Below are 25,421 nucleotides of genomic sequence, written 5' to 3'. Positions count from 1 at the left end.
CTAATATATGTATATATATATATATATATATATATATAAAACACAAGGCAGGAAAAAAAAACAACCCACTAGTTCACACTGACAAAGTCAGAAATACAACCTGACACCCTGTTAGGGTGGCAGTAGCAGTCCGATAAGATGCTGGCTGCAGTCCTCCTGAAGCGATGGATGTAGTTCTGTTGAAGCAGCCATCAGGTAAAAGGGCCTGGTCTTCCTCCGAAGGTCCAGTGGTAGGTAGCTAGCTCTTGTCCTCTGGAACTCCAGTGGGGGGGGAAAACTCCTCTGGGAATCCAGTGGAAGAAGGCTGCTAGGGTGTTCGAGATCTCAGTTTTTATTTAACATGGACTGCTTGGCTCCTTCCCTCCCCCCGCCCCCCCCCCTCCCCCCCCCCGGGCGGAGCATCTCACAATGGGATGGGGAGTCGTGAGGCAGTTCCTTGATGGGCCATTAACAGGAGATAGCCCAGGAGCGAGTTATCGATGGGTCAGGCGATAAGGCATTGTTGTGCCCAGTAACAGAAGATAGTCCAGAGGGGGGAGGCAGGGAGCACCGCCCCACCTGGTCTCAACAGCTCCTGAAGATGGTAATAGAATACTTTTTTTTCTCTTTTGGCACATTTTACACTGTAACCTAGGACAATACCCTAGCAAGGAATATATAGAAGTGAAGACAGACCTTTGCTTTGTAGCTTATGATACCATCAGAAATGTAACTGGACAACAGTCTCACCAGTCAGCAGAGACATCGATATCAAAGAGGTTCAGAAGATTTTTTTTTCCCCAGTCATACACATCCTTCAAGCCTTGTGTCATTATTTCACCTTTGCATTTTTCTGAGCAGCAGAGCAACATCCTAATACAATTGTCTTTCTTCAATGATTGCAAAAATTTAGTTCACCATCCCCCTGCCATAGCACAAGAATTATAATAAGGTCATAAAAACTCTAAACTGTTAGGAAACCCTAGGATTAAAATGGTATTATGTATATTACCTTGATTTTCCACTCTTAAGTGTGCATAATTATATAGCACCAAACTGGAAAAAGATTTAAAGTTCATTGTTCTCTTAAAGTACCATTTTAATCTTTAATTCTGCAAAACTATTGAAAGAATGTCAAACTGACTGACAATTACATCGTTCCTGAAATCAAACTCTTCAGACATAATTCTTGCTGGAATTAGACAACAAAACAGCCATTCCATGGAAATAACACGTGTAAAGTACCCCAGTCAGAAGCAGTTTGTAGTCTGGGTGGACAGTTCTAATTAGCATGTGTTGTCAAGAAAGGGAAAAAAAGGATGAAAACCAGGGTCAAATAAAAGCAGCATGTTAAAGAAGTAGATTGTCTGACTAAAACAATGGCACCAATTAAGCCATGCCAAAATAATAAAAGCTGTACGCAGAAGCTAATATTATCACTACAGAAGAGAACATTACAGTATGCAAGCCTAGAGGATGTTGTGCTGCTGAAGCACATTCTAGGAAGATACCCTGTATAACGCTTGAAAGATAATATTAAAGCTAGCATATCATAAGAGATGAGTGATGCTTGTCTGACAGAGAAGGTCAAACTTGAATAAAGCTTGGTTGACAGGAGAAATAGAAGAATTGCTGCTAGCACTTTACTAGCAGTGATGTAGAAAAATTACTAGAGGATACATTGACAGTCAAAAGAGGAGGTCAGCTTGGTGAAAATAAAAAATGCATTCGTGTCTTTATTAATAAACTGGTCTGCAAATCTGAAACAAGAAGATTTGTTTTAAAAACACCTCTGGTGTTTAGAAATTGAATCCCATTAGAATTCTAGTGGCTCTTGTTTTCTATTGTCTTTCAACTGCTACTAGATACTTCTACCTACTTCTGAAACCTACCTCTGAAAGAATAGATTATTGACTGTTTGATAACGGAATGTGGTATGACACTAGTGCGTCTTAATTTCTGGTGGTCTCAAAATACTGCAGTCCATTTGAAGACCGGGCTTTCTTGTCAGTCTCCAGCTTGTCAGAGTGACAGTAGGGACCAAAACGCAGAGTGCATTCCAACTCTAGAACACATCAGAATGGTAAAGCATACATTATCCATAAAGGATAGAGGGGTACATTTTATCCCTTTTTTAATACAAATAATAACAGTGAGTGGAATGAAGTATTTAATATAGCCTATGAAAGCAAACAGATAACTGATTACTGCAAGTCTTTCCACATCACACAGCCAACATCATCACAAAATATTTGACTTGCACCACTATATCATGGTCTTACTTGCAAAATGAAGTCCTACTGCGTTTCTTCCAAAGAAATCCAAGCAACTTGGCTTGACAGCAACTGTGAAAGCAGTCCCTCAGGATTCTAACAATAAAATAGTACCTCTTACACTGAACGTGAGGATTTCACCGAGACATGCAAGTTGGTTTATGGTAACAGCACAGACAGAGGTGACAGCAGGGCAGGAATGTTAGATACCCAAGACATAAGAGCGAGCTGCTGACCACCTTGGGCAACCGGGCATATGCGTGCAATAGCAAGCAGTTTAGTGCCATAAGAGCAGATCAGAAGGTAAAGCAGTCAGTGCTGAAGACACAAGTATCCACCCCACAAATGTTTTTGGGGCATTTAACTTCATACCAGTTCTATTTTTGGCCCTGCAGACAGCCCATTAGTTGCTGAGCACATTTTGTGTGACCTTGGAGAGCAACATCTGGCTTGGTTGCATCAGTAAAATATCTAGATCATGCTCTGACATTCCAGTAGGCAAACCAAATTTGGTGAATTGGGAAGACTGAGATATTTGCTTTAAAACGTACCCCTGTTGTAAAATAAAATGTTAATGGTGGCAAAACCGTAAGTCATACAAATATCCTACTGTTAAAGATCAAGAACAACATATACACCTAGTATTAAGTACAAAAGAGCAGAACATAATGTCTGGGAAACACTAACAGGCTATGATGTCATAGCTGCTATTGGTATGAAGTTGTTTCTTCTCCTGTGGAGTTATATCCACTTCCCAGCTAAGATTTAGGGAACTATCTAAAATAGTCTCAAACACTTTAAAAATTACATTCAAAAAACCCCAAACTAGGAGGCTAAAATATTTAGATAAACCAGATTAATTTCAAGACTTACAGTAGTGGAAGAAAAAATAATTCAATGTATAATCACATACAGAATATAAAGATGACATCAGCCAAAATTGCTTACTGAGATAAGACAAAGAAATTAGATTTTCTCCTGTTGATAAGCAAACTGGCTTAACTGATATGAGAAGGAAAATACTTGAAATACCACTATACTAATATGATTTTTGAAAATTGTTTTTCATGACATTCCCCCAGGTAAGCAAGATGAATACAGTAAAGGTGAAATTGGTAGAAAATTGTGTACAGTTGTATTGTGATATTTGGGAGTAATATTTTTGGCAGAAGTATCATGTGGGATATTAACCAATATTATACAGGTCAATGTCAGCCAATGTTCTCGGCAAGCTGGATGAACAGAATTCATAGTGTTTGCAGAAGACATCAATCTGGAATGGATTGCAAGTATTTCACATAATAGAATCATAGAATGCTTTGGAAAGGACCTTAAAGACCACCTAGTTCCAACCCCCCTGCCCTAGGCAGGGACACCTTCCACTGGACCAGGTTGCTCCCAGCCCCATCCAGCCTGGCCTTGAGCACTGCCAGGGAGGGGGCAGTCACAGCCTCTCTGGGCAGCCCCTTCCAGTGCCTCACCACCCTCACAGGACAGAACTTCTTCCTAACATCTCATCTCAATCTCCCCTCTTTCAGCTGGAAACCATTACCCCTCGTTCTGTCACCACACCCCTGATCAAGAGTCCCTCCCCACCTCTCCTGCAGCCCCCTTTCAGCACTGGAAGCCGCTGTAAGGTCTTCCCGGGCATTAGAATTCAAAATGTTCTTCACATATTACTGAATTCACTTCACTGCCTGAGCACTACTGTAAAAACTAGCTCTATGTTTGGAAGAAAAAAAATGAAAAATGTCAAAAAAGTTATCAGATAGCAGTACAAGGCATATAGCGTATTTGAAATGGAAAGCGTTGTTGATGTAATATTAGTGCAAAAAAAGGCTACTGTCCTTCTGGAAAGTGTAAGTATGTGTCATATGTGAGACAGATGACTCAGCTCCATGGGCACCTGTTAACTTCAGCTGAAGTTGTGTTTCCAGTTTTTGGAACCACAGTAAAAGTAAACAAAGTGAATAGAAAGAGGGTGACAAAAGCCAGAATAAGAGATTCATAAAACAATCTGTGAGGGTAGACTGAAAGGATTTGGTTTGTTTTGACTTACTGAGGGATAAAACTAGGGAGGGAGGTAGTGACAGTATTTCAAATGCATTAAGGAGTATAACAAAGTAATATATCCTTTTTCTCTGTGACTAATAATGTTAGTTACATATTAGATGCCAAAAAAAAAGGCAAAACATATGCTTACTCACAATTACATAATCTACATACAACATTGGTGTCACAAATACTATAAAGCTCAGCATATTTTGTTCTGTAATATATTTTTTTTTCCTGAAGCAACTCAAAGAATTTGACAGGACATGCATAAATCCTTCTGAATTCCACAACCCTTTTCATAGTTATTAGGAAAAGGCATGTCTCCTTGGCCTCTGCTTTACTTTTTTATAAAAGAAAATTTCAGCCAACATGCCTTTTAAAGTTCCCATACAAAATTCCACTATGTTACATTTGCAGTGTCTTCCCTGACTTACGGATGCAGAGAAGCATCAGCTCTAAAGACCCACAGGTTAAGATTAAAATCTGCTTTAGTTCTTACTCATCCATTTTACACATATTCTTCTTTCCTGGATTATTTTACATTTCATAAGTTCACCATTCTCTCTCATTCCACCTTGGTATGTAAGCAGCTGATGGACAAGAATTCCTTCGGTGAGGCTTCAATTACACCGGTGATACCTAGAGCTATACGTACACTTATGGATCTGTGGTAGTATCGACGAATCACTTGCTGCTGTTTGGCCTCTGATCAAGAAACCTCATTTCTCAAAAAGAAGAATCAGAGTCAAAAAGATGTTTTGCCACATCACATCTCTTGAGAATCCAGTGTAACAATTCCAACTGGTGTCAGCAGCCCAACCCAGAGAAGCTATTAACATATCAGTCAGCTGCCTGCTCTCTGCCGCCACTTGTTTAGTGCAAACAGATCAGTCTTTGCTGTGTTCAATGGGGTTTTCTTTTTTCTCCTAGTTAACTTGTATCTTTTTATACACCATTACTTATCGTAGTACCAAGGACATTTTTAAACGGCTCTATCAGCAACACCATTTGAAGACATGGGCTACCTGGAAAATGTATCCTCTCTTTACATAGGTTTTCATCTGAAAATTAGTAAACAGAGTGAATGAGATTTTACACAAGGCAAGTGCAGAAGAAAACTCTCTTACAAAAATGGTATGTTTTAAACAAGACAAAAGTGCAGGTGTCTGTATGTATGCGTCTATGGTTTTTGCTAGAATTATTTATGGAACAATAAATCTCGTCTTTATTTCCAGGTTTACCAAAGCTTCTGCTCATGCAAGCTATCTTGAGAATACTCTCTACTGATCAAGGAGGCAAACGTCACGGGTGACAAAGTTTCATTAGCTTCAATAGTTTTACATCATTACTTTCTCCTATTTAGAGTCCCAGGGAGACACAACTGTGTAGGTGCTCCACTGATCACCTGGAAAATGTGCATAAAGAAAAGCCTGGCACATGTCCCATGAAAGTAGTCAGAATTTCACTTTGGCAGCAAAACAGAGAATCTCTTTAGTTTCATGTTTTATTGTAATGTTCTATTTCCCCAATAGATCAGAAAAAGACTTGAGCATATTTATGAACTCATGTTTTCCAAGCCATTACTTTTTTTAAATGCACGTCTAGATATTTTTTCAGCCAGTTGCTTTAATGAGATTCCTTTTATTCTGAAGCTGCATTATAAAATGATGGAGTGTTATTTCTGCTTCTAAACAACAATGACCTAGAGAAAAAGCTTATACATTTTAGAAATAAAAATAGAAAATATTTCTTAATCTTGGTGGTAAAATATTGATTTGCATTGATTTCCAAAGCAGAGCCAGTCTAAGTAAAGCCTTGGAACTGACATTCACGCTCAGGTTTTCTCTTGGATCCAGAAATTTTATTTTAAATTTGTCTAAGCACAAAAAGGGAATTGCAAGAATATTAATCAATCTACACTAATCCTAAAGTCAGTGAAAATAGTGTTAAATTGCCTCCTGTTCTCGTAAGGAGTAGAGTAGTAGAGACTTTCTTCTTTTACAAAGGAAACTAATGGGTTTAATGAATTAGTTTTCCTAAAAAAGGAAGTCACTCTCTAAACAGAAGTGGCTTGGGTTAATTTGTTTTGAATAGTTTTCATTTGTTTTTAATAAACAGCCAAAATATGGGTGATTTCTGCTACACCTTACTGATTAAGGATATGCAGGTTTTTGCATTTTGGTGGGGTTTTTGTTTGTTTGTTTATTAGGGTTTTTTAATGATTAAAGAATAGGTATAGCTATTCCAGCGAAAGGGCACCTGATAACAGAAGAATTTTTGGGGATTCTCAGACTGTTTCTCAAGTGTAGCTGTGACACGTGTTTTCCTGTTGTAATGCACACTGACTCAGTAAGACTTACTATGCCAAATTAAACTGTTGATCTTCAATTTATTTGGTTACTACCCTTTTTTCAAAGAGATGAAGTTCTACAATCTAAGATTTTCTGATAAACATGGAGCCTGTAACTACAGAATTAAAATAAAAATCAGCCATACTAACACTATTATGTTTTCTGAAAGATATTAAACTGTTTTTAAAGAATTCTTTAACTTAAGGTTTCTAAAACTTGAGCTATTTTTAAATGGATCTTGGAAAAATACATTAATAGGCGCTTGATTTTATTTAAACAGTAAGAGTCTCCAAGATTATGATCACTATACTCAGTATAATTTTCCTTACTCTAATCCCTCTTTTGATGGACTGAAAATGCAGTAAAAGCAACTGATGCAGATCATCCTTTCAGGAAGTCCTAACTTTAGAGTAGGTGGTGAATGTAACTACTTGCTCTTTCTTCACAGACAAAAGATTGATGCATCACCTTTATCATTAATTGATTAATTTAATCACATAATTTTTCTAAAGCACCCTTTCTACAATTCTATTCATCTCAAACTGAACGGACTGCCATTACTGTCTTAAATCTCTGGTATCCCTTTTCCCCATCAAAGGACAGAAGAGAAGCAGAAAGGGAACGGTGTAAAGACTTATGCCTGACTCTAGAGTGAAACAGCAGCAAGAAAAAAATGCAGACTCTTGTGTGCCTAAAACACAAGCATATGCAAGAAAGACTCAGTCAAATTATTATGTATTGGTTCCTCTGCAACATCTTGACTGAATTCATGGAGTTGTTAATAATTCTTTAGAACACTTTTGCTTCCTGTAATATTTCTAGAAGGATTCTAGAGTCTACGTGTGTACATAATAGGTTTTTCTAGAAGTTTAGCTAAGGAGGTTGAGGGCAGGAATGTATTGTATTTATCAGTTCCTACCCACATCATCTGAAAATGTATTTAGTTTCCTCCCACTTCAGCTTCTTACCCCACCAAAAAAAGTTAAAGATATCCATCATTTTCTTGACCTGACAAAAAGGCACGCACAAATAGGAAGTTAGCAAAGAAAAAAAAAAAAAAGACAGTTGGAAAAACTGGATTATGAAAATCTGTAGTTCATTGTCATCCCCAATACAGCACCAAAATAGATTCCCTAACTTGCAATAAGTCTTGATTCCTCAGGACCGCTCACCTATTCAAGGGCAGAGCAAGGCTATCCGTTTCTTCTCCAGCCTGTTCACACAATACATCTGTTCCATTGTTGCTGCATTCCTAGGTGAGTATGGAAGGGAATTTACACTGATGAAAAGCCTCTGTAACCTACCTCCTTATATTATTTACATGTGAAGAGAAGAGCAATAGCTAAATCAACTTCTGTTGAAAAGTATTATGTCCCCAAACCCAGCTCTTTATACCTCATACATTAGGCGAACATATATATTTTTAAAACACTGCTGATCAGCTATATCAGCCTCACAACATTACACAATGATGCAAAGACTAACTGCAGTATGCTCATTCATTAACTTGCTTTTCCCCATTAGACTATGCCTGAGATTAGAAAGATGAGAAATGCTGTTGGGCTCAGTGAAGGAAAAGCAACCCAAAGAGATCATGTAAAAGAAAAGTTTCATTATTTTGTACAAGGTGATGCAAAACTCAAAGGAAACGTAAAGTGTAGCCACAATTCTGCTTCGAGCCTTCCAGTGGGGGCTTTCGGTGAGTATTTACAGTGAAGTACACCTAAAGCTGTATAATGTGAAAGCTATAACGTCAAAGCTATATTGCCTTAAAGCTGCGTTAGTTCAAGACAGCTTGTTTAGATGTAATTCCTCCTAAGCCTTCGATAGTGCCATGACGCCATTATTCACTAAAGGATAAGTATGAACTTAAATTTGTATTTAACTTTTTTTACTACAAAATACTCAAAGAAACAAAGTGGTAATGACAACAGAGGGGTCTTACAGATGTCAAAGAATTCCCACAAGACGACAAACTGTTACTTGTATTATGACAAGGGCAGACTGATTAAAAAGGGGAAAAGATGATGTTATCAACAACCTCTTTTATACCGTGGTATGAACAAGACTAACTGGCATTAGCTGTTACAGTTAATGAAGGAATTAGCAGCTCAGTTTGGCATAATGCATGCAAATATACCTGTTCTATTTTTATTAATTGCTGTAGTATTTTAAACACTAAACTAGAATTCTGCCATCTGAGTAGACACCCTTCCCTTACCCAATCTGCACCAGCAGCCTAAGAAGGAACTTTATTTTTAAGGAAAAAAAATGGCAAACCCAAACACAATTCACATTTTAATCAGTCAACATAGTTACCTCAAGCTATTAAGAAATAAGGTGGGATATATGTCTGCTTTTCATTTCTCTTTCCTACCAACGATCGTCCTTTCTTAAAGCCCACTTCCCAACATAGCTAACGTAGATTGAGTGTAGCAGAACTCTTTAATAGTTAAAAAAAAATTATCTTCTAACAGGGTTCTTATTTCCCCATTACAGTCACCACCAAAAATAGGCAATTGCTGTGACCAAGGTAATGGTTTTAGATATCCTGTTTTCACCTGAATGGTTATAAAATGACCGATTCATTTACTAAACCATACCAAATCTATAGATTTTCATCTACACCACAGCACTGATCTTTTCAAGTCCAAATCCAAGATTTCTATTCACATAACAAAACTGGTATAATACTATTAAATAGTTATTAGTTACTAGTAACTGCACACCTATAGAACAAACATGATGGGAGTAAGATGTAAAGGAAACAAGAGCCTGAGTACCACCAGAAAAGGCTGGATTAACTTGTAAAGCCTATACTCTTTGTGAAAATACAGCTGACTCAGACAGTAACTAGTCACTATAAAAAGGCTAGAAAAACTGTCAAAATAGGAAAATATATACTTGCTTCAAAGAACTGTCATTTGAATACATTTTAGAAAAGCAGAGTTTGAAGTACGCACCAGTAACATACTTATTTTGCTGACAGTTTTTCTTAATGTGGAACCAAATGCACTGTAAGGAGGGCGCAGTAACACACTACTGGTTCCTTTGGTTTAAGTGTTAGCATCACAGCTCCTCTCTCAGGCCTCTACAAAATAAGGCTGTATTGATACTGATCTCCCAGTTCTGCTCTTCAGTCAGGCACCACTCAACGTAATACAAATCCTTCCTATAAAACAATAGAAAACCCACTGTCATCCACTGCTAGAGTCAACTCCCATCCCTGGCCCCTGTCATCTGACTTGTCACTGTATGTATGTATGGAGTAAGGGGAGTTCACCCATCTTGACAAATCTGCAGGTTACTCTGTGGCAGAAAATTCAGACCAAAGGCTTTTTAAACTCCGAAGTCACCAAATGATCAATAAGATCTTCACCAACTAGATCAATAAAATACTGTTTATAAACTACCATTTATAGAAAGAGTCTATGTTATCATTCAGAGCAACTCAGAAGAGGGCATGCAGCTCTGGAGGCTTATGTGGAGTGCTAGTTTCATCAGGAGAAAGAATGATGTTTATTCTAAAGCACCTGTAAAAGATAACAAGATAGGGATGGAATAAAAGAAGCCACTAAGGAAAAAGGAAGCTAGAAAATAACAAGTGAGGCCTGGAACAATAAATAAAGAGTAAGAGTTATTCTCGATTACAGTGTGCAAAGGAACAGACCACTGGCTAGCATTTCTCTGATATTTTTCTAACAAGCCATCAATCCTTCCATTAATATACATGCATCATCACAATGCCTCTGTGTCCTTACAGAACTTTTAATCCGAGGATTACTCACGTACTGCTCACATCTCCTCTCATCCGTACACCCCATTACTTTCATTCCAGTATGTCTCCAAAAACACGTAATTAATAATATATAAGCAATCAGCCCGTAGTCTATTTTTTCTCTCCAGCCAGAGACAGAGAATAGGACTATTTGGCAGGGCTTTTCTGCACTAATAAATTATTTATGTACTGAAGCTTCAATGACCTTACCTCATGTGTTACTAGAACAAAAATAATATCATTCTAAACCTTTCTTTTGTACTAAATTGGAGAAATAACACTACTATATTATCTGGCTATATCTCTGGTTGGCCAGATTGCTGTCTACCTGCTCCTGCCTACATGGAGAGATGAAACAATTCATTAAACAACAGGTTATGCTTTGGTTATATAATGAAGATTAATTCAAGGAGCTAAATCTACAATGAGTACTTTCTATCCACAAGAAAGAAATCAGAAGTTGACTGTGAATCAGTTATAGGGGTAAGAGACTTAAAACACCCCAATCCATTCATAAAAGTCACATAAACCCTAGATCAGATATTAGTCACTTTTCTTTACAGTTATTACTGCTCCTGCAAATATTAAAATGAAGATAATACCCCTAACCACTATTTACTTAAATGGTAAATTAAGTGTTCTCTGGACATGCATGAGTATACATGTAAAGAAGAGGAGGCAGGTTGTAAAAAAATGAGAGGCCACAATCGGTACATCTTGTGTGTTTTGCAGAACTCCTTTAAGAATGGATTTACAAAATGTTGTTTCCTATATTAAACCAAAAATGCTGTGCAACTCAAGTAATAAATAGTGATTAAACGTGTTTTGTCTTGGAGGATAAACTGACATTAAGATGACATCCTTCTTCAAAGGCTGCATACAAAGTATTAAAAAAATGTATTTACTTGTCACAGAACAGTTGAGGCTGGAAGAGACCTCTGGAGACATCTTATCTAACCCTGCTCAGGTAGGGTCACCTAGAGCAGATTATCCAGGACAGTGTCCAGATGGCTTTTGAATATCTCCAAGGATGGAGATTCCATCTGTGAATTCCGTTATCTGTGAACAGGCTGTCTATAATATCAACCAGCTTACCGAAAATAAAATCAAGAAAGATTTAACTCCAGTAATACTGCCTCTCACTGAGTAGAAGTAGTTTTTCAGGTAATATATTTCTTTTAGTTGACTACTCTAACTGGGAAATATATTTTGAAAGTTTTAAATTCTGAAGGAATCTTAGGTGTTCTGTAGACTTTAAAAGGTACGCTATGATATTAATCCATTAGATATAAAACATGAAAGATTGTTTTGTTAATGACTATTGCCAGGTATGCTACAGGACCTGAAGATACGTTTGTAACATACCACGCTGAGGCAGAACCACAGACTGGCAGGGGTTGGAAGGGACCTCTGAAGATGATCTAGTCCAACCCCCTGCTAAAGCAGGGTCACCTACAGCAGGTCACACAGGATCACATCCAGGTGGGTTTTCAATATCCCCAGAGAAGGAGACTCCACAGCCTCCCTGGGTTGCTAAGGTCCCCTCCCAGTCTTGTCTTCTCCAGGCTAAACAGACCCAGGCGTCTCTGCCTTTCTTCATAAGACAGATACTCCAGTCCCCTCATCACCTCCACAGCTCTCCACTGGACTCTCTCCAGCAGCTCATTACTCGGATGCTCATTACTATTAAATACAAGCTTTGGCTAAAGGCATAGTTCTTAATGTTTAAAATGAATGTATCAGATGATTATTTTTTCAAGGCAGATAAAAAAAGCAAAGATTCAGTCAAGGTGACAATTAGCACCTGGCTAGCTATGGTAATTATGTGCTCCCAACAAAATGCACATGCAATATTCTAACATTAGCATTACAGCACATGTTAATATTAAAAATCATCATATTTGTGTATTAGTAGAGATGTTAAAGTTATGTCTATTACTGTCTGCTTTGAAGTCTGTGAACATGGAAGATAAAGATCATGAATAAATCTATGTCAACACCATCTGTGAGTTAAGTTCTTTTCTACCACCTCTTCACACATAGATACACTTCTCTACTCTTTCCTCCACACCCTTACCTTTCCCTTTTGGGAGTGCAACCAAGGACAGAATTAAAATCAGGTTAGACTTGCACTTTCACAAGTGCATAACAGGTTACAGGTCATATGCAGGATGCAGAACACAACATGTCAGGATGAATATAGAACAACCATGCCTTGAAAACTGTTAAAGAAAGGGCTGTAGTATCTGAACACTCCAGACTATTCCTGTGAATACGTTTATAAAGCTATAAGAAAATCAAGAACAGTATGCTGTTTAGTTCTTTTTATAAGATTTAAATCTTGTGAAATTTGATTTTCAAGTTACTGAAATTCAGAGCAATACAATTGCTTACAAACATGTTTGACTAAACATATTCAGAAAATTTCTTCAAAACAAACTTGTAAAATTTTAGCCTTTTGACTTCCATGGAACTATTTCACCTATGAACAAAATCAGACATAAACAGAATTTTTGTCACCAAATTCAATGGAAGCAGGATCAGGTACCATATAGAAATTAATGTCTAACTCTAGTAAGAACAATGTTTTACTTAAAATATTAAAATACTATTACCTCCAGCAAGGATCTTCTGGTCCAAATCACTCATTTGTTTCTTGTATGCTTTTAGAGCAGCTTCTTTAAATGATGGTCGTATTCTTTTTTTTTTTGGAGTTTCAGTAATCATCTCTGGAACGTTCTGATTTTCATCTTCCCTTACTTCTATGTCAGCAGCCATGTCACTGTCAACTTCCAATATCTCTCCACTGAGCACACCTTCAAACTGGGTGTCGTATCGCTCCTCTGGTAGTACTGCATACGGACTTTCATACGAAGGCTGCCCCAGTTCATATTCTTGGGCTTGCTCACTAGTTTCGCTACTATTAGTCCTATTTTCTAGTTTAGCAAGGACTTGTTCCATTACTTCTACATAGTCTGTCTCATTCTCACCAGGTGGTTCCATCAAGTCTTCCTCATACTCAGCTTTGTAGCAATAAGGCTCAGCATAAACATCAGAATCCAGTGTTGTACTTGATTCATTTGCAGTAGACTGAGATAAAGTTCTAAACCTCCCCATGAAAGATGATCCACTATCTTCATACCCACTTAAACTTTGTGTACTTTTGTTCCAGACTACTTCTAAAGCTGACTTGGCGCGTTGAAGTGTAGATCCAAATTTAGGAAAGCTGAAAGTCTTATCAGAAAGGTCTATGCTTAATCGGCTATGCCACGATTTAGGGGCTGTTTCTTCCAAGTCGTCACTTGGGAGTTCACTCTGACTTCGGTACATCATAGGCAACCTGTTTTGATTCTGATAAGGGGAGATAGAATTTGTTTCCTGATAATCATCATACTGACTTGTCCACTGACTTTGTGATTCACTGTCAAGGCCTGGACATGATGGAGAAGTACCATCAAGTGTAAAATCGTAGCTTTCAGTGTCATACTGGAGGTCAGAACTTTGGCACTTTCCAAAATCTGTCTGTTGATCTGAAGGGCTGCTCATATCATACACAAAAACTTCCTGCCTGGATGAGTCTAGGCCCAAATCTGCTCCTTGTTCCAACTGGTTCCAGCCTTTCCATGGGGAAAGATTATCATGTAAAGAAAGCTGAGAATCACTATAGTGGCTTCTGTCTCCAGATGCACATATTATGCCATTGCTTACTCCATTGTCAACAGTTTCTCTGTTCTCTACTTCATTTTGCTCTGGATACTGTTGCATATCTTGGACAAAAGTCTGTTCCTGGGAACTACCATACCAGTTTGTAGAATCATCTTGCCTTCGCTGCCAAAGTTCTCGATCAGAGGAAGACAATAGTGAACTGCCATTTGTTCTGCTAAAATACTGATTTTCTGAAAAATCCTCAGAGTAAGACTGACACAATTTTGAGAAGTCTGACTCTGAACGGCTCAGTTTTGGTGTTGCAAAGTCATTCTGTAAATGCCATAGAGAAGTCATGTCTGAGTAATAGGTCTTTGATTGTTTCTCCATGTTGTCAAATTCTGGTGACTGATTGCTGTAATTTCTTCTGTTTGAAAAGGTGCGATCATCAGCAGTTCTGTTAAGGTCTTTAGTATTTGGGGACTCAATGCTCCCCTTTGTAGTGCTTGTCTTTATTTGAAGTGCCGATTTAGATATCTTTGCATAACTGTTCTTATTTATATCTGATTCCAAGTCTTTATCACTGTCAGGTGACTCCCAGTCACGCGTTTTAGTTTTTGTGTCCACAGTTAAAAGTTTCATATCCATGCTCTCATATGTCTGAGAGGAAGGTAGTCCTCTTTCTTTTTTGTCTTTTATGTCTTGGGAAAATATATCTGTAGAAATTCCAATGCCAGTTCCCTTAAGTTTATAAGACTTTTTTAAAATCAAATCTCTCTGTTGTGATGATTCAAAATAAACGAGAATGGGTCTTGGCTTTGCATTTGGACAGTCTCTTTGTTGACCCAGTCTTTGGGCAAACTCAATTTTAATAGTGCTTTCTGCCTCTGAGAACCCCATTTTATCTATTAATATTTTGTAAACTATGCTTTCAGTTTTTTCAAGCCTCTCTTCAGGCACATTTAGAAACCTAAGACTCGCTTTGTTACCTGGATGGCCTATCTGCTTAATGTAGTCATGTATGTCCCGAGTTTCTCTTCTGGACTGTACAAATCCTGTTCGCAATTGTTCAATTTCATTTTGTACAACTTCCACACTACTAGAAATTTCATCAATTGATTGTTTCAGAGCATTAACATGCCCTCTTAATTCAGAGAGTTCTGTTTCAATTTGACTTATTCCCTGAAGCTCTTTAAAGATCATTTCCATAACATCATGGGTTTGACTAATGCACCCTGTCGAACTAAAGCCAGGTTCAAGAGTGTTTGATTTCTGGTGACGGCCAGTTCTGTCTAGAGATTTACTTCTTAAGCCCCATGTTTTCTTCCATGTACTTAGTTCTGAGTCTGATGAGACACATTCTTGGCTCTTCTTCCATTTCCTTAGTTTTCGTAAAGCTCCCAGCTTCAGTGTGTGTAAAGTGCGTTCTCCGTCCGAACTTCCATCAGATGGTGCAAGGCTGCTTAAGCTTTTTCTGTTGCGTCTCACAGGCATTGTGTGGGATAAATATTCGTTTTTCTTGCTATTACTTTTTACTTCACTTAATGACTCTGAATATGAACTATCATTTGAAGACAGATCTTGAACTATATCTTCATTATTATTGTTTGTTACAAAAATATGTTTTTGCAGTCCATTGGCAATAGCAACTCTGTAACTGAAGGTTGGAGAAAGTGAAAATTCTCTATTACTTTCCTCTTCTTCAGTTGATAAGTTGCGAGCAGACGGGCACTTGGCAATCTTTTTAACAGTGCTTTTAAAAGTATTTGAAAATTTTGGATTCTTTGTTTGCCCAATCTGAGTTAAGTCTTGTTCCTTTTTGCTCTGACAACTCTCTTTCCTCTTTGTACTATTTCCCGATTTCTTTGTAAACATTCCTTTGCAAATCTTATATATGTAAGATGAGATCAGGCTCTTTAAGAGGGCAGAAACCATGGAGCGCAATTTATGTTAAGCTGTTTCCACAAAACACAATTTTTGATCCAGGCAAGTATTTGTATCTCCAACAGGATCATCAGCAAATATTTTACCAACAGAGACTATAGACATATAAAGTACTGATGCTCTGGTATCTGGTATTCAGAAGCAAAAAAAAAAAAAAAAAAAATTTTTTAAAAATCACACATCTGCTTGTTCGAAACTAAATCCTGAAGGGGTTTTGTGTGTCTTGCAAAATCTCACTCTGTTGCACATGGCTTCTCGAAGTGTCTAAAAAGGAGGGAATGACATTACAATGGCTGCCAAACAAAGTTATCATTCAATAATACTGATGTTTTAACTGGGTTACAATGGAAACAGAGGAGTTAAATAGTTAAATACGTATTTATACTTTCCCCATAATTGTCTGAATAGAATTTTTCATAAACAATTTAAGCTGAAAGCAGTTCCAGGCAAATATTTTTAACATAAATGAATAAGCTATACTTATTTACAAGCTTCTTTGTCCCGTTTAATCCTCCGACTTTAATGGAGATATTTGGTATTAAAGATGTCTCCTTTCTTTCCGAGTAAGAGATTTCAGTTTAGATCGACATGATAGACAGCAGTGGTCAAAAAATCAATGTGGGAACCTGTTGTTACTAGCTAGTAAAATAGAAGTACAAAGGTCTCTCTTTGTTCATCTTTTGGAGCAAGGTAGGATTCTGTGCAACGAATCAGCATCGTACCTGTGAAGTACCGTTTTATCTTGAGATGGAATTACGCACACGACTATGGTTTGAGAAACAGATGTTTCTTTGTATACCAGACTTTAACACATGTTACAATAAGCCAGGACTTAAAGTGGGCATACCTTCTTGGTTTCTCTTTAAAAAACAAACAAACAAAAACAAACAAAAAAAACCCAACACAAAACAAAACAAAAAAAACAACCCCCAAAAAACGATAGATAGCAACAGAAAATCATAACGACAACTAATGGAACATTCTCATCCAGGTTACCAAGTTTTACATTGTTCTGGTCACAGAAAAAAAAAAAAAAAAGACTACATAAAATGAGAGGAAGAGGGAGAAACAAATGATTTACAAGTCTCACAACAAAACCAGGTGCCATTATAACAGGATAACAGGAAAGCAATTTGATCTAAAATATGAAAGAGTAAGAAAAGATTTCTTGAGGTATCTGGAAGATTCTATTCCATAAAACAAAAGCTTGTATTCCACGGAACTGTAGACAATGCATTTTAAACATATAAATGTACTTTTTTCTGCAGCATATCATTCACTTCTCGGTCTCATAGTTGCAGAATAAAACCAAGACAAACAGCTCAGAAAAATCCAACAAAGTAGTTCTTAAAAGGGCCATTCCATTTCCTAAACCAGCTGAAAATTCTTTGGCAGGATAAGAAGTTTATTTAGATACAGGGTATACGAGGGGCTAAAAGGTGTTCTGTGGTGTCTTAAGAGCAGTAAAGGGTATGAACTCTCCTCCTTGCCTGCAAAGAGCCTGACACTGTATGAAACATTATGGTCAACTCGTACACCTCGAGATCTGGTCTTTTCATTGCGGAGTTTGTCTTCACTGACCTTACCATTACACTCATGTTGTGGTCAATAACAAACACTAACTACCGATTTTTATTGCAGTGGCAAATGCACTAGGTTGAAGAGAGCCCAAGCAAAGCTTGTAAAAGCCTGTCTGGCTTCTGGAATCCTGGAACAGAGGATGTAAACAGACTTATTTCTTTTCCAGTTATAATAAAATTGGGATGCAGCTCAAGAGCAAGCAGAACAACAATAGACAACATTCTTCATCCTTCCAAAAGTTTCTGCCTGTTATTTTAAAAAAGGTGAAATATTTGTGGAACACGAATCACATTTTAAACATATATACATCAGCATAGCTCTTGTGACTTCTTTCTCTTCTAGGCTCATGCCTGAAGTCAGACTATTAAGAACGAATCAAGAGCAAGCAATGCCTGGAAGTAGAAGAATGCTCAGTGAGTCTGCATGCAATTTTCAAGGCATGCAAATGGCATCTCTCGGATCACTACAAAGCTCTCACCAGAGCCAAGGCTGCCTTGTTTTCACATATTATTAGCAGAGGAAGGAACCATCCTGGGACACTTTTCAATATCAAAGGCATGTTTCTAGATGTAGAAACACTTGTTAACCGTTCAGCTCTTATATTGAATATTTCAACAAGATTTGAAGTGTGACTGCCTGCCTCTGCCCACACAACTACAGCTTTTTAAGTGCCCTCTTACATAAATTTCACCCAGGTGACGGACATTCTTCTCATTAAGAAGACCTTAAACCAACAATGTATAAACAAGCTAGAAGTTTTGTTTACTGGCTTAGGCTACAAAACATCAAGAAATAATGAAGTTATAATTGGAATCCAGAACATTTCCATTCATTTTAAATAAGGTTTGACTCTTCTATGTAGAAGAACCTTAATTTCACAGCCAGCCATATGTATGTTTTATCCAATGCCTAACCTATGCTTTTTATCAGAGATAAATGAAAGTATTATGAATAGCTGTAAACTCAGCACTTAATTTATTTAAACCCAGTTTGACAACGCCACAGTAAATTGAAAGATGTACTGTCACAAACACACTGAGATCTGCTAAATAGAGCAGATCTATGTTCTCTCATGCGAGTTCCATTCTTTCTCAGCTATATTAGTCATATGACCTGTTCATCAGTTTACAGCCTACCACTGCTCTTGCAAATACTCGTTTTCTAAAATTGTACATCTACACATGGAATTAAGTTTTGGGTCTTTATAGGTCTCATCCATTTCTTTTGTAAAGATTTGCATAAGGTTGTTCTACCATTTTAAATCAGTATGGGTTAAAACTCCAGGAAATCGGGAGCAGTTTTAAGAAGCACATAGGACTACGTCAAATATTTGAATGAGCTGCAAGTTGTCATTCAGTGATATTCTGGTTTTATCCACACCTCCCAGTAAACCATCGTAACCTCATTTATTTTCACTTTGCTTGTTTATTGACTTAAATCAATTTATATGATAAAGTTGAACACAGCCAGGTTAACCTATTCTAGCCCACTCTAAGCATAAGGAATCAAGTTGCAATGTTGCAGTAGTTAAGTACAGACTTTATGCTAGAGCGTTATAGAGCAGGAAACTGGAAAATGTTATGGATCGTGAGACTAGAAATAAAAGAAAATGTTAATGGGTTCCTTTGGTAAAGAAAGGACACGACACTTCCTTCAACTTTTTACCCACTGCAAGTGAGAATATGGACTTTTGTCAATCAACTTGATGTTGAACAGGTAATGTGGATTGATTTCAAGGATGCTGTTGATAACAAAGCATTGTCAAAATAAAACTTGTCTGTTGGAAGGATCACAGATAAAGGAAGTCAAAAACTAATGTGCCAGGTAGAGGTGGGAGGGCATGGGCCAGGTTGAGAATGATAGCTTTTTAAATAATGCAGTGTATTTTAGTTACATGTCCAAACACCAGATCCTCACAGATTCCCATTTTCTTTTTTGTTTTACCAAATCCAGCCCTCAATTTTCATAAAGAAAGAAAATTGAATCATCTTTAAAAAATAATTTCAGTATTTAAAAAGAATAGCTATATCACTGCTGACCTTCTGTTTGGATCCTAGTAAACGAAGCTGTAGAGCAGCAGCCCTCTCCATTCAGAGGTAGCTTTGTGGATGAAATCTGTCCCCTCGAAAAAAACAAGAAGCAGGCAGAACCATAGCCCTGCTTAACCTTTACACTATCAATCAACTATAAGGGGCCTGCGTGTGTTGGAAGGGGACAGGAAAGAAGATGAGACTAAAGTGCAGTCACCCTGTGTAAAAAGGCGTGCAGCAGTTCTTGCTCACAACGCCAAGACAGCAGGGGAAAACAAACCAAAACCAAGTCTTTTTCTGCAGCAGCACCACTCTGCATTACTGCCAAAGTAGTCACCACTGCCTATAGGCAGCGACATCTATTTGTGATATGCAAAATGCTTCACAGAAATTAATTAATCACACATGACAAGAAAATGTCAACAATCCATGTTGCAGCCTCAGAAACTGAGATTGAGGGAACCTCTCTTAGCCATCAGGAATATAAGGAATCAGTAACAGAATAACTAGAATTCAGACCTACACATTTCTCAGGTATGGTCTTTTACTAGTCTTATGGTCACCTAGCAATAAAGTTATTCTGACATAACTGTACTTGCCATCGGTGTATGTCTGTTGGGCAAAACCTATACTACCTTTCTTTAGGCAAGCATAGCTGTGTGTATTCCAGATTGCTTCATCAGTTTACTATAACTGTGGCATTATACTGACAATCATCTCAGATGACCTAATTCAGAAGAACTTCATTTGGAACAATTATCTGCTCCATTACATTCTTCTTAATTTCTCCTTACGTTCTTAAATACGGACATATTTAAATCTGTATCTATGAACCTCTCAAGGTAAAGTGACAGCCATCATAATACGGCACATGCTACATAGACGACCTGCCTGCAGACCCTGGCAAAGACAGGAACAGCAAGGAAGGAGTTCTGCTTTCTCTTTTGGATAATTACTCTTTGTTCCAGGAATTCCTCAGGTTTTTGCCAGCAGAGTTTTGCCCTATCCTATCACCCCCTCCAACATTCACATGAGAGCATGGAGTGCTACCAGCACTCTCTTTTTTTGGCTAGAAAGCTATTCCGATTGTCCATCAACATCAGTTGGAAAATTCACTATACTATGTATTTATCCGGTGATATTTCTTTATGGATCTTGCTATTGATATATCTAACCACCATTAAATATGTTGTCTTTCGATTTATGGGGAATTGTACCAATACAACTAACCACTAAACTGCTGTTTCAAACTGGAGTCTAAAGAAAATACAACCTGCTTAATTTTAACCCACGAGGCCTACTGCTGTCCTGAAGAGCTTGCACATGCTCATAAGTACGCGATGGAATCCAAACTAAATATTTTGCAGTCATGTTGCAAGACTAGTCATTCATAGCTGTCACTTGACTTATCTGTTCTTCCAGCGTACAACTTCGTCGAGGTTAAGGATAATAGATGCAAGTGGCACACGCTTAGAAGTGGCTTTGGCTCATTGTAATTTAGAAGAGCAACTGAAACAGAAACCATATATAAAACCTTGTATGTTAGTGAATTAACTCAGTGGTTTAACAGTTATTTGGAACTAAATGACTTTGTAATATATATAAGCATATTGTCTTCAGGACAGCTTAGCAGAAAATGTAAATTCCCAGCTAGCTAGAATGAGTAATTATTCTGAGAAAACTCATCTTCACTGCTCCCCTACTGCTATGACCACCACAGGAAAAGAGAGGGGGGTTTTTGCAGAGTGAAAGATGTTCTCTTCTCATTACTGTTGAAGACAGACATGAGTTGAAAAAAAACAACACTCTTACCTTGCAATTTTTTCTTACTTTTTTACTTACACTATTCTCCACAACTTTATGTGTATTTTTAATATTTGCCTTTCTCTCTGAGAAGTCTTGCTACAGCAGCTGTAAGGCTAAAGTTGCCTATCGATTAACTACAAAACGCTGGTGAAAGTTTGAAGATGTTCAGAACACTATTTATTTCTTTAGAAACAAATGTGTATTATGGTATTCATATTACAAATATGAAAATTGTACTTGAAGCAATTGTCCCTAAAGGACAATGGCCTTGACTAGAACTAAAAACAAAAGGAAGAGATTTGTCAAATGTAGTAGCTTAGTACATAAATGTAAACAGTTATTGAACAGATTCCAAAAGTTCAAATGTGCCCCACTTGGAGACCAGCAGATAACTTAGCCTAGTGTAGTTAAACATATTAATGCACACAAGGGTTAAGAGACTGCAGATGATTTGGAACATAGCTTCAATATTATTTGGTTACATGCACATATAACCTTTCTTTCTTTAATGTTTCTAGTTGTTTCCTCAACTTTTTAAATAAAAAGACTAAAAAAGAGACTGCAGTGTATAAGGATGCAATAATGAACCTGAGAGTCTTTCCCCCTGGCTTTTTACATGCTGTCCTACAGAAACTTATTTTTAGTCAATATTATCACTTCAAAAACTGCTAAGATTTAGAGATAATTCCACATAATAGTCCATTCCTATCTAAATACAGGCTACAAGAGGAATGGAAAACCTGGAGAGGGAACAGTTATTTGCTGACAATATGGGGATAATTGTATTACTAAGTCAGTACCAGGCATACTAAATTCTGAGGTGGACTATTCCATGCGTGCTATTATGTCAGACTGCCACAATTATACAAAAGATTTACTGTATAGAGCACACAATAATCAGAACCTATTTAATGCCTTTAAAAAAAATAGAAAACATCAACATGCATTTGACCAAATCTCAGCTCTGTCCTTAATTTTGTCTGTGTTTTCAATAAGGAGTTTCCTTTAGAGCATTATACTCTGAGAGCCCAAGTGATTTACTTCATACTGCAGCGTAACACATATGCAGAGGATCTGTTTACAGTGAGCTGAGTGTACATTCAAAGTTTCATATAACACTAACATTTCAAACTTTTCAGCAACTTTAAACAATCACTATAATTACATCAGAAAATATTTAAAAAAAAAAAAAATCCCTCAGTTTTCTTCCAGGTATAAAATTTTAATCCTCTAGTTGTACCAGCCTGTGCAATTCTCTGCCCTGGAGTCTGTGACCATGGGTGCACTACATCACTGTTACACTCATTATTTTAGAGAGTTATAATTTGTTTCTTTGTTTGCTTTGGGGGGGGATTTTTTTTTTTAAACTACTTACAAAAATTCTCTGTGAAATGTTTACGCTAAGGGAAGAACTTTAAATGGGCAAAATGTTACTTGTAGGCCCTCTGGATTCTATCCTTCCCCCATAAGAAGGTTTAAAATATTTTCTAAAATGTAGCTAAGTCATAATTCCATTACATTTACAAACACACAAAAGTATGAAACAGCTTCTGATAAAGAAGTCTTTCATTCAATAAACGGTAGCAATCCTCCATGTCATTTAAATTTGAGAAATGGCACGAGCAAAAACAACGACAACTGCTGTTGACAGCAACACATACTAGCATGAGTAGGCACACACAGACAGGAGTGAGATGCTGGCTAAACACCTGAAATGACATTCATTGATAGGAACGGTAGATATTAAACGTAATTCTAAAGTTGCTGCAAGGATTTTATAAGAAAAAAATCTCTTATTTCTTTGCTTCAATATACTGACAACAATGGGGTGATAATTAGATCTCCACCTGAAAGAACCTCTGCTTTAGAGCTATCGACCTGACTGACTGACACAGGTAGTCGAGAAAAACAGAACCTGGATAAGAACCTTCTTAGGTGCCAGAGAATTTTTATGCTTCAGAGCTACTGTTCTATTGCAATGGTCTCACAAGGCAGAATCTAGTATACTACTTCATTCTTCCCAGCTTCTCACAACACTACAGTTAAAAGAAAATTTGGAATTATCAGTCCTCCTTGGTACTTCAATGAATTGTGAGATATTCTGAGCTATCAGTCTTCTCCCCCTTGATAATACTCTGGAATCTCAGTACTTCACCTGTGATTTCTTGAGTGTTTCCACAGCAATATATACTTGTTATGATAATGTTGTGCTGACATCACTGCAGGATTAGGCAAATGGTATAGCAACAGAAAACCTTTATACAACTCTCTTTCCATGGAAAAAACCTCACATATCTTGCATCATGACTCCTTTCTATATGAAAGGTCCTTGAGACGACAGTTAACCATAATTTCTATCATAATATCCTTTACAAAAGTAATTAGTGATGAACAAAATGTGTTCTAACCTTAAATACTACTTTTCACCCTTCTTAATGCTTTTAGACTCAACAGCATTCTTTCAACACCTTTCTCCATAAGTTGATATATGTAGTAAGAAATAGCACTGATTTTTAGAACATGCAAACGTGTCAGGTAACCTCACATTTTCAATTGCCAAATCACAGTCGTGCATTACACTGAATGAAGGTATCTCTTTTATATAATCACCGACAGCTCCATTCAGGGAACAAGCATTGTATCACCTCCTCTGTACAAAATAACTACAACTTTATCATCAGAATTTATTTTCATATCAGAAAGCAATTAAATAATATTACACCAGGGAATGCTTTTAAGGCACAAGAATTCCCGTCAGCTAAGGGTTAACATCATTAAGACACTGGAACTGACATTAACCCTTTTTGTATCAACACGTTATGAAAAAAAAAACCTTACTTAAAATCAGGCTGCATTCAAATTAGAAATACAACAGAATGTTTTAAGAGATTTCAGGACTACTGAACAATCGGATGAGCATTAATTTTAATGGCTTAAACGTTTTTAATACGTTTTTACTAGACATGGCATTATAAGACAACTATTAGTGTCCTTAGTTTAAGGGTACACAGCTTTACGTTTTCTTTCACTTGTTACATACAATCAGCAGTCAGCTGAAAGAAGAAATATTAATGAGACAAAAAAATGCAGCAGGACCCAGGTGAGTAAAGAAAGTTGGGGGTTAATGAATACAGTCAGGTTTTCATATCTGCATATTTCTTCCTCTTAAAGCAAAATGCACCATCCATCTCATAGTAAGAAATTAGTTTCAGCTACTATTACTTGGCCCCTGCAATTGCAGAAGGCAAAACAGTAACGTTATCGTCTTGAACACAAAAGGAAGGACAAAATACATTAAATTGCTACAGGGATTTTTTTAGGTTGAGGATTGGGTGAGGTACATGCGAGAGGGTATCCTAACACACAGGTTTAGCTGTGGAACAGAATCAAGCATGTATTCTGAGCAAGCTGCCTTCAAAAGAAAGCTGCAGAGTGTTCATCTTGAAGATTAATCAAGACCCAGAAATACAGAAGCATCTGTAAAGCTCAATTTATTACTAAGCCTAGCATGAACTCAGAAAGAAGTACTGGCAGATATAAGCAAAACATACCATATTTTTCCACCACGTATTCACATATCTAAATTATTTATCTTTTTATATCAATTAAAATGTTCCAACTCAATGTGAAATCAAATACTACACTGTCTTACTCAACTTACATTGTGAACTTCCCAACATCACAAAATAAACCCCCCCTTTCTAATGAAATGTTGATTCTTAAGTCCATAGGACCAGACAGTTTCATCAACATTATAGGATTAGAAAGCAAATCAGTTACAAATCAATGCACTGCGTTAGCTGGAACAGTGGGAGGTACACTCAGAATGAACATAAGGAAAGGAAACAAAGGAAATGGAAAAATGTATGTAGACTAGTTACAGAAATACAAAGAGGATACATACCTGGATTAAATTCTTCTTAAAAATAAAATATAAATTACATACCACCATCTTTATATTATTTTCCATTTATGCAGA

General features: G+C 37.2%; 1 protein-coding gene across 2 annotated transcripts in view; it reads right to left on the bottom strand.

Annotated features, from left to right (window-relative positions):
* Positions 1-16,016, bottom strand: part of UNC13C (unc-13 homolog C) — a 156,349-nt gene extending 140,333 nt beyond the window's left edge. For both annotated transcript variants that reach the window (XM_086471301.1, XM_086471302.1), the window contains exon 1: positions 13,052-16,016. In XM_086471301.1, coding sequence (XP_086327427.1) covers positions 13,052-16,016 — 2,965 coding nt within the window. The remainder of the gene's footprint in view (positions 1-13,051) is intronic.
* Positions 16,017-25,421: the final 9,405 nt, after the last annotated feature.

This window comes from Leptosomus discolor, chromosome 11 (genome assembly GCF_034619465.1).
Source record: "Leptosomus discolor isolate bLepDis1 chromosome 11, bLepDis1.hap2, whole genome shotgun sequence".
Classification (NCBI taxonomy): Eukaryota; Metazoa; Chordata; class Aves; order Leptosomiformes; family Leptosomidae; genus Leptosomus; species Leptosomus discolor.
This window is presented reverse-complemented; position numbering and strand designations above follow the sequence as displayed.